This window comes from Oryctolagus cuniculus, chromosome 1, assembly GCF_051225735.1.
Source record: "Oryctolagus cuniculus isolate XC-2025 breed Fujian yellow rabbit chromosome 1, ASM5122573v1, whole genome shotgun sequence".
Classification (NCBI taxonomy): domain Eukaryota; kingdom Metazoa; phylum Chordata; class Mammalia; order Lagomorpha; family Leporidae; genus Oryctolagus; species Oryctolagus cuniculus.
Window position 1 is genome coordinate 6,958,987 of NC_142867.1, and position 8,677 is coordinate 6,967,663.

The 8,677-nt window shown below is 70.9% G+C and overlaps 3 protein-coding genes across 4 annotated transcripts; 1 reads left to right on the top strand and 2 right to left on the bottom strand.

Moving 5' to 3' along the window:
• The first annotated feature begins 2,474 nt into the window (after positions 1-2,474).
• PPP1R14B (protein phosphatase 1 regulatory inhibitor subunit 14B) lies at positions 2,475-4,892 on the top strand. Of its 2 annotated transcripts, none has more exons than XM_051833118.3 (4): positions 2,475-3,395; positions 4,221-4,304; positions 4,453-4,485; positions 4,560-4,892. In XM_051833118.3, the coding sequence occupies exons 1-4, from the start codon at positions 3,138-3,140 to the stop codon at positions 4,626-4,628; spliced, it is 444 nt and encodes a 147-aa protein (XP_051689078.2). In that variant the 5' UTR covers positions 2,475-3,137; the 3' UTR covers positions 4,629-4,892. The 2 variants fall into 2 exon arrangements, with proteins under 2 accessions (XP_051689078.2, XP_069925214.1); XM_070069113.2 differs by having other exon boundaries at positions 2,885-3,497.
• A 244-nt stretch (positions 4,893-5,136) lies between these two features.
• FKBP2 (FKBP prolyl isomerase 2) lies at positions 5,137-6,254 on the bottom strand. Its single transcript, XM_051833135.3, has 5 exons — positions 6,090-6,254; positions 5,801-5,913; positions 5,660-5,706; positions 5,362-5,397; positions 5,137-5,281 (listed from the first exon to the last, which is right to left on the bottom strand). Exons 1-5 carry the CDS (start codon positions 6,252-6,254, stop codon positions 5,220-5,222), a joined length of 423 nt encoding a protein of 140 aa, XP_051689095.1. The 3' UTR covers positions 5,137-5,219.
• On the bottom strand, positions 5,137-7,410 carry LOC127487463 (uncharacterized). Its single transcript, XM_070069094.2, has 6 exons — positions 6,370-7,410; positions 6,090-6,258; positions 5,801-5,913; positions 5,660-5,706; positions 5,362-5,397; positions 5,137-5,281 (listed from the first exon to the last, which is right to left on the bottom strand). The coding sequence occupies exon 1, from the start codon at positions 7,292-7,294 to the stop codon at positions 6,506-6,508; it is 789 nt and encodes a 262-aa protein (XP_069925195.2). The 5' UTR covers positions 7,295-7,410; the 3' UTR covers positions 5,137-5,281; positions 5,362-5,397; positions 5,660-5,706; positions 5,801-5,913; positions 6,090-6,258; positions 6,370-6,505.
• Between the last annotated feature and the right edge of the window lie 1,267 nt (positions 7,411-8,677).

The window sequence follows — 8,677 nt, forward strand, 5'->3', positions numbered from 1 at the left end:
CTCAGACTTCTCACAGCCACTCCCTGCCCTTGGGAAGACAAAGAAAGGGGGACAGGACTCACGACCATTGCCTCTCTCCCAGGGGCTGCAGAGCCACCCCGACACCCAGACACCACCAGCCCTCCCTGGGGTGCAGCTCGGCCTCTGCTCCCCCCCACCCCACCCCGGGCCTGGGTGCAAGTCCTGCTCTTGCTGGCGCAGAACCTAATCTCTGTGACTCGGCTCCCTTCTCAGAGCTAGGACAAGATAAGCAGGTGGGCGGAGCCTCCTCCACGTTGGGGGGCTGGCTGTCTCCGCGGATGCCAGGTGGTGAGGGCATCGGGCGGCAGGACGGAGGGGCACCGCGCAGGGCTGCTTAGGAGAGCACTGAGCAGCTGGTCCTTGGGGAGGGGGGGCTCTTTCCTGGGCCTGAGTCTCCTCTCCCCGCCCCACCCCCTGTCTCCTGAGGCCAAGGAAGGCCCCCATTAGAGGGCTCCTTCCTCTGACGCCGGCTTCCAGCCTTGGGAATGGTAATGGGGTTTCTCGGCAGACAGTCATGGCGGAAGGGTGCAGCCCTCCCCAGGGCCTCTGCGCCGGGAGGCAGGCACTGCAAGCAGCCCCAGCTGTCCTGTGCTGGGAGGGGGCTGGGACCCTGCAGGGGGTGGGAGAAGATGTGGAGCAGCCGCACAGGCCAAGGGGCTGCTGTCCCTCCACTCTGGGGCCCCGGTTCCTGGGCAGAGTCTCAGCCTCTCAGCCCACTGGGCAGAGCCAGGATTTGAACCCAGTTCTTCCACTCCAAGGCTAAGGCTCTAGGTGGGGCAGGCCAGCATCCCCCCCCCCCGCCTGCTCTCAAGCCGGCTGGCTGTGGGCAGGGGCTGCCCAGAGCAGTGGGCCCTAGGGAGCCGGGTGTGGCCTGGGAGCCCCGCGGGAGGCAGTGAGTTGGGAAGAGCCCAGCCCAGGGGACCCCCAAAGGGGCCCCTGACATGTGGGTTGACCAGCCTTGGGAGGAAGACGGACGGGGGCTCTGCATTCTGGGAGAGCTGGGGCTGGAAGGGGCCTCGTGCAGCAGCCACGGCTCCGAAGGGGCCGCTTAAGTGCCCCCCCTCTGATCCAAGAGCACCTGACGCAATCGGTGCTGGGGTTCAGAAGGAGCTGCCCTGCCCCATGGGGCGAGGTGGGCGGGCAGAGAATCTGGACCTGGACAAAGTGCTCCTTCCGCCCCCTCAGACTTGGAGCAGGCGTCCAGGCCGGGCAAGTGGCCCCGGTGGGGGGCGTGGCTCCTTCCCTGGCCCCCCAGGCTGGCTGAGGGACCCCAAATCCGAGAGGGGGCTGTGGACAGAGGTATTGCTCACCCTTCCCTCCCCTACCACCTGGGTCTCCTCCTCGCTTCTCCCCTGCTGCAGGGAAAGGAGAGGTGCAGAGGCCTGTGCCTGGGCGTGGGTGACCCGGCACCAATCCCAGCCCCCCTCCGAGTCCCACCTGCTGCCCAGGGCTTCTCTGTCCAGCGTCCAGAGAGGGGCGCTCGTGAGGGGCCAGCAGAACACAGCGTTGCTCAGCCTCTGACCCCTTGTTTGGGGTGGAGGAGAGGCTGTGTGGCAGTCCTGGGGTGTCCAGGCGTCCCGGGGTCCAGCCACTCGGCCTGCGTCCCCCGTGTTGGGAATCCCAGCTCCCCTTCACCCAGCTCCGGGGCGCAGCCTTGGTGGCTAGCGATCCAGCTCCCTGCATTTTCCGGTCGAAGCCTCCCCAGGACCCTCTGCCGAGACAGGCAGGGCGGAAGCCGTTCATTGTCTCCGTCATTTGTTCGTGTTGGGTCTCACGTGGTCGCCTGCCTAACGCGAACACCCGTGGGGCTGAAGTGGGGGGCAGACTCCCGGCTGCACACCAGCAGCCCACAGGGTCGGAGCGGGGGCTGCACGGGTCCCAGCCTGCAGGTGGGAGGCACGTGCCAGAGAGGCAACAAAGCCAGCCGGCTAAGGCAAAGGCCCGCCCGGGCTGCCGGTGGCCCGTGAAGGTCGGAGGAGCTGCCCGGAGACCTCACAGGGAAGCGCCTGGGTGGGGGTGCAGGGGCCGGCGCTCGTGGTCACCCTGCTTCCGCCAGCCCCAATTCCTCGCGCCCGAGTGCCCTCCTTCTTGTGCACACACCGGCTGCGGGTCTGGGCGGGGCGGGAGGCGGGTACGCCCGGTCCGGTCCGGTCCGGTCCGGCCCAAGGGGGGCGCCCCGGACAAGTCCGCGCTGCGCCGCTCGGCGGCCGCGGGGGAGGGGCGCCACACGGGGCCGCACCCGCGAACTACATTTCCCACAGTTCCGCGGGTCGCCGCCATCTTGGGCCGGTGGGCGGTGGCCGCCTCGGGTCCGGCACCTCAGGCCCCGCCGGCCGGCTCGGCTCTCCACCTGGGCCTCTTCCGTGGGGGGCGTGGCCGCCCACCGGGCGGGGCGTCGGGGCGACCCGCGCAGCTCCGGGCCGCCCCTTCCACTTCTCCATCCCCGGAAGCCCGGTCCACGTGTCGGCCCGGGCAGAGAAGCCCGCTCGCCTCTCGCTGACCGAGGCCGGGGGACCCAGGCCTTGGGGCTCTGCCGGAGTCCCACGGACAGTGCCCGCTCCCCCTCCGCCCCAGATGGCCCCGTTCTGCTTCCATGAGGACACAAGCAGGCGGCCCAAGCAGGACTAGCGTGCAAAGCCTGGCTCCGGGCGTCTAGAACGCCTGGCGTGGGGGCCGGACGGTCACATGAGGGGGCGCGGACAAGCAGGCCCCTACCCCTGCCCAGCAGACCCTCCCCCGGCTGCCGCCCGGGGGCGGGGTGCGGCGAGGGGCTCGCAGCGGGGCTGGCCCTTTAAGGGGGTGTGGTCGAGGGGCGGAGGAAGAGCGCGAGACAGAGAAAGCGGCTTCGGCGGCGGCGGCTCGGGCGGCGGCCGCGGGGGACAAAGGGCGGGCGGATCGGCGGGGAGGGGGCGGGGCGCGCGGCCAGGCCAGGCCCGGGGGCTCCGCATGCTGCAGCTGCCCCCGGGCGCCCCCGCCGCCGCCCGAGCCGCGGAGCCGCGCGGAGCCGAGCCCGCGAGCTAACCCGAGCCAGTGGCCCGGAGCCAGCCGGCGGGCGTCCCGGAGGCGGCGGCGCAGGGAGGGGCCCGGCGCGCGCGCACGTGGCCCCGGCCGCCGCCATGGCGGACAGCGGCCCCGCGGGGGGCGCGGCGGTGGCGGCTCCGGCCCCCGGACCGGGCAGCGGCGGCCCAGGGCCCCGCGTCTACTTCCAGAGCCCCCCTGGGGCCGCCGGCGAGGGCCCGGGCGGCGCGGACGACGAGGGCCCCGTGCGGCGCCAAGGAAAGGTCACCGTGAAGTACGACCGCAAGGAGCTCCGCAAGCGCCTCAACCTGGAGGAGTGGATCCTGGAGCAGCTCACGCGGCTCTACGACTGCCAGGTGCGCCCCGCCGGCCCCGCCCCCTCGGGTGCGCCCCGCTGCCGACCTAAGTCGCGCTCATCTCCGCTTGCCGCAGCCCCGGCCCCGCGCGCCACTCCCCAGGTCAGACTTGGTGTCCGCGGGACACCCCGGAGACAGCCTGGGCCCTGGGCAGAAGGCAGCGGCTGACCCCCGAGGGCGGCTGTAATGGGCTAGCCTGGAAAGCCATCTTCGCCTCTGGGCAGGCTAGCCCACCCTCGGGGGCCCCGGTTCTCCACCCCGTGACTCCCGGTTTGCTCAGACGGTGACTCAGGCCCCGGGGGGCAGGGTGGAGGAGTGGGTTCGCCCAGTGCTGCCTACCCCAGCCCAGGCGTGCACCGCAGCTGCCTCGAACTGGGCGAGCTGCTTCCTGGGGGGGAGGGGTGGTGGGCGCCCCCTCCCTCACCGAAGCATGGGCTCTTTGTTCCCTCCTGGCCGGCCTGGGTCCTTCCCGCTGACCCCTCACCCCTCACTTCCTCCTCACCCCCAGGAAGCTGTGACAGGTGTTTGGGGGAGGGGACCGGGCTGTGATGAACTGGGACAGCTGGTCCCACCGGTGCTCTGGTGAGCCGGGGGCCTCCGGATGTCGGGGAGACACATCGGCCGGCTTCCCGGGGCCCCAGCCTTGGCGGTCTGGCCTTGCCTGGCACCCCGGGTGCCCACTGGCAGGGACAGGAAGCTCCCCCCCCTCCGTTGGGCAGTTTGCCTTGGCACAGGGCTGATCTGTTTTCCTTCGCGGAGCAGCTGCCGCTGCTGCCCAGCCGAGGCCCAGAGCCCCTCTCACGCCCTGCCCCCCCGCCCCCCCAGGAGGAGGAGATCCCAGAGCTGGAGATCGACGTGGACGAGCTCCTGGACATGGAGAGTGACGAGACCCGAGCGGCCAGGGTCAAGGTGAGGGGGCGGGGGGCCGCTGCAGGGCTGCGGGGCACTGCCCCTTGGGCCTTCTCTGGTCTGCGGCTGTGACCTGGGTCCCGGGAAGTGGGCCTGGCCCCGGTCCCGCGCGCTCACCGCTCGCCCGTCCTCCCTCCCTCCCCACCAGGAGCTGCTGGTCGACTGTTACAAACCCACCGAGGTGAGTGCGTTCCCGGGTGGGAGGGCAGGGCAGCCCGGGCCTCCGTCCAGGCCTAACCTCCTCCTCCTGTCCAGGCCTTCATCTCTGGCCTGCTGGACAAGATCCGGGGCATGCAGAAGCTGAGCACACCCCAGAAGAAGTGACGCTCCCCGACCCGGGCGAACGGTGGCTCCCACGACAATCGCTGCCCCCGACCTCGTAGCAACAGCAATACCGGGACCCTGCGGCCAGGCCTGGCGCCATGAGCAGGGCTCCCCGTGCCCCTGGCCCAGGGGCCTCCTCCCAACCCCTCGGTTTTCCATTTTTGGGGTTTTTTATTGTTATTATGCTGACGGGACTTTTTGTGTTTTTATATCGACGCTGCGGCGCGGGCCCTTTAATAAAGCTAGGGTAAGCCTTTGGTGCAACAGGCTCGCTGTCTCTGTGGGGGGTGGCTTCTCCCCAGGTGACCCCAGGCCTTCCTGAGGGCCACGTACCCATGGCGATAGCCCAGGGCTGGCTCCCAGACCAGGCCCGGGGCGCTGGGGAGCTGTGGCTGGAGGAGGAAGACTCCCCTTCCCTCTGGGCAAGGAGCCGGGACCCCAAGTCAGAAAAGCTGAGGCTGCGGCCTCCCGAGACCCCTGGGGCCCCAAGCACACACAGACAGCTCGCTCCTGAGGCCAGAAGGTGTTTCTCTTTTTCTGAACAGTCTGGTCCCTGGGGGCCGCGCCGCCCCGCCCCGCCCCGCCCCGCCGCTACAGCTCGGCCCGGCGCTCAATCTTGAGTAGCTCCACCTCGAACACCAGGGTTGCACCACCTGTGGGGGGAGCAGGGTTGGCGTGAGATCGCGGGCGTGGGAGCGGGAAGCCGCGCGGGAGAGGGGAGAAACGCGCTTACCTGGGATCTTGGGAGGAGCGCCCCGCTCGCCATACCCTGCAGAAGACACAGAGAAACAGTGAGCTAGGCCAGGCCCCTCCCAGCTCAGGCCAGACGTGGAGATGCCCAGGGCGGGGGGCAGAGGTGGGCACTGCAGCGGCGTGGCCAAAGGGTCTGGCCCTGCTTGGACTGCTGGGCACAGCCAGACTTGGAAGAGGCGCGGACTGGAATGAACGCACGGGGTGCAGGCGAGGGGGGGCGAGGCGGGCTGCACCCTCCTGAGACCCCCGAGACCCCCGGCTCCCCAGGGACCTCTTACCCAGCTCGGACGGGATCACCAGCTTCCGCTTTTCCCCCTCACACATCCTGCAGGATGACGCACGCTCAGCGCCCGGCGGCTCGGCCCGGGGCCCTGGCCCTGGGACGTGCCTCCCACGGCTCCCCTCCCCGCGGTACTCACCCCAGCAGCCCCTGGTCCCAGCCTTTGATGACCTGGCCAGTGCCCAGGGAGAAGACGAAGGGCTGCTTCTGGGGCAGGCTGCTGTCAAACTCCGTCCCGTCCTCCAGCTTCCCCTGCGGGCCGTGGGAAAGCCGGTGAGGAGAGGCGGCCACTGCTGACCCCTCGCCCGGTGCCGGCCACCCTAGTCCTTGAAGGGGACAGAGCCGTGGGCAGGACAAGGCACCTGGCCGGACGAGGCCACCGGCTGGCTGGTCAGGAAGCCGGCCCCCCAGGCCCTGCCCGCACCCACCGTGTAGTGCATGTGCAGCACGTCCCCTTTGCGCGATCTGATGGGACAGTGGTCCACTCGCTTCTTGACCCCGATCTGCAGCTTCCGCTTGCCCTCGGCCCCCGTGGCCGTTGCCAGGGCGCTCAGGCAGATGGACAGCACCGTCAGGACCCAGCTGAGCCTCATGTCTCTGTGGGCACAGACCCCGGCCGAGAGGGTTACACACCGCCCACCCCCACGGCACCTGGCCTGCCCTGCCCGGGTCACCGCCCTCTCCCCCAGGATCCGAGACCACACTTACCAGTCCAGTGAGAAGGGGGCTTGGCCGAGGACCCCAGCAGCGGGGGGAGGGGGTCAGGGGAGGCCACAGCAGCCAGGGCCCCGCCCCTTCGATCGCCCCCAGCCCTCCCCTCCCTCCCGGCCCCCATCTCCGCTCTTCAGTTCCCTCCAGTCCCTTTACGCAAGGTCCAGACCCTGTCCGGCTGCACAGCAGCCCCCTCGGCCGGGCGGCCCCACTCTCGCCACACCCAGCTGCCCCCGGCCCAGCACACCCACACCTCAGAGGTCGCTGCAGGGGGTCGGCCCCGAGGCACCCACACGTCGCCATTGGGTGGCTCCGGGGAGCCCCGCTCCTCCTGCGGTACCCCCCAGGCCGCCCCTGCGCCACCGGCCGGGGCGCCGCCCCAGCTCTGAGCCCTCGGGGGTCTGCGGGGCACCCAGACCGGCCCCGTGTCTGCCGGCCGCCGGGCCCGCTCCACCCACACCGCTTCTCCTGGGGGCGTTCGCGGCCGCCCGCGGCCCCACGCACGGCCCCCACGGAGACCGCCCCCGCGTGGACGCCCCGGGCCATTACTCGCGCCCAGCCCTTCACTCGGCTCCTTGGCTCCGCCCCTTAGAGCGCACAGTTCCGCCCCCGGCCCTACTGCCCCGCCCTCACCAGAACTAGACCCCTTTTCCGGAACCCTAGCCACGCCACTCACCGGCTGAAGCCCCGCCCCCAGGGCCCGGGCTCCGGGCCCCTGAGTCTCCAAACCCGAGGCTCCACCTCCCGCCGGTTCCAGTCCCTCCTCCACGAGCGGGGCCCCGCCCCCTGGCCCCGCCCCCAGCCGCCGAGCCCCGCCTTTCACTGGCGCCCGCGGGGCGGCCCCGCCCGTCTCCGTCCCACTTCCCGCCCCGAGTACCAGGGCTCCGCCCCGTGCGGCGTGAGGACCCTCCCCCTGCGGCATCTCCGACAGCTCCAACCCCAACCCCCTACCCCCTCGTCGCCTCTCCCTCGTTGACACTCGGCGCCCCGGCCCGCTGCTGCCCGACCTGGTCCAGCCTGCCCTCTTGCACCCCAGCTCCCCCGGCCCGGGCTGTGGCCCCCGCTCACCTCCTCGCCGCGCCCCCGGAGTCAACCCCGGTCGTGCTGCCGCCTCTGCGCAGGCGCGGCCTCGTCACTCCCAGGCCGGGCCACGCCGCCCTCCCTCATTGGACCCGGCGAAACCCGCCGCAGCCGCCCGCGGGCGTGGCTTCGCCCTAGCCCCGCCCCCGCCCCGCCGCGCGACCGGTGCGTCATTTCCGGCGGAGCCGTGGTCCGTCTAGGTAGAGGCGAGTGAGCGCCCGAAGGGCCGAAGGCACTTCCGGCCGGCGTGACAGCGAGGCCAGGCGGGCGTGAGTTGCCGCTGTGCGTCGCCCCGGCTTCTCGCACAGCCCCGGCCAGCCCGGCCTCTTCGCGCTAGCTGCTGTGGGAAGCGCCTGGACTTCGCTGGGATTGAATGCCGGGTCTCCACGCGTGGACAGGCCGCGTGACCTTGAGCAGAATTTCAGTCCGACAGGATTCTGTAGTAGGGCCTGACAGCAGCCCGCCCGCAGGGCGCCTGCTCCGCCCCAGTCCCCAGGCCGCCCCTGCCTCCCGTGAACTTAGTGAACCTGCAGTTGAGGCGGCTGAGCCGGGTGGGTGGAGGGGACGCTGGGCTGTGGCCAGGCCTCCAGGCCTAGTCCCCGTGGCGGGCAGTGTCGGCCCGCAGGCTGATGTTTCGGGAGGGAGCCCACGGCTGCTGGAAGCAGTGTTAGGCCCAGACCCTCGTCTGTCTGGGACCCCCTGGCTGGGAAGGCGACCTGAGGCACCAAGGTCATGGCCGTACCCTCCCCCGCCCCTCAGAGAAACCAACTTCGGGGGGCTGCTTTGTTCCTTCTGCCCCCGGATGTCCTGCCTCCACAGGACGAAGCATTGGCGGCCACTGCTGGCCTTGGTCTGCTGCCTTGCACTCAGCCCTGGGCACCCAGGCCGTAGGGGAAGCATGGCCACGGAGCTTGGACTGAGCCCGGGTCTCAGGAAGCAGCGGCCGAGGGTGTGGGGCGCCAAGGTGAAGGTGGAAAAACACCGTGTGGGCTGCAGCCAGGGGGGCTGGGCCCTCAAGCCAAGACCGAGCTGGGGACAGGGCAGGCGTGTGGCTTCAGGGCCGGGTCCCCTCTCCCGCTCACTGAACCCTGGTGAGAGCAGGGGGCGGGACTCCGCGCAGACCGGGTTCTCTTTCAGTAACCTGAACGCGCCGAATCCGGGCTTCCGGCCCCATGAGCTCTGGTCTCGGAAGCTGTCTGGATGCTGACACAGTGACACAGGCAGG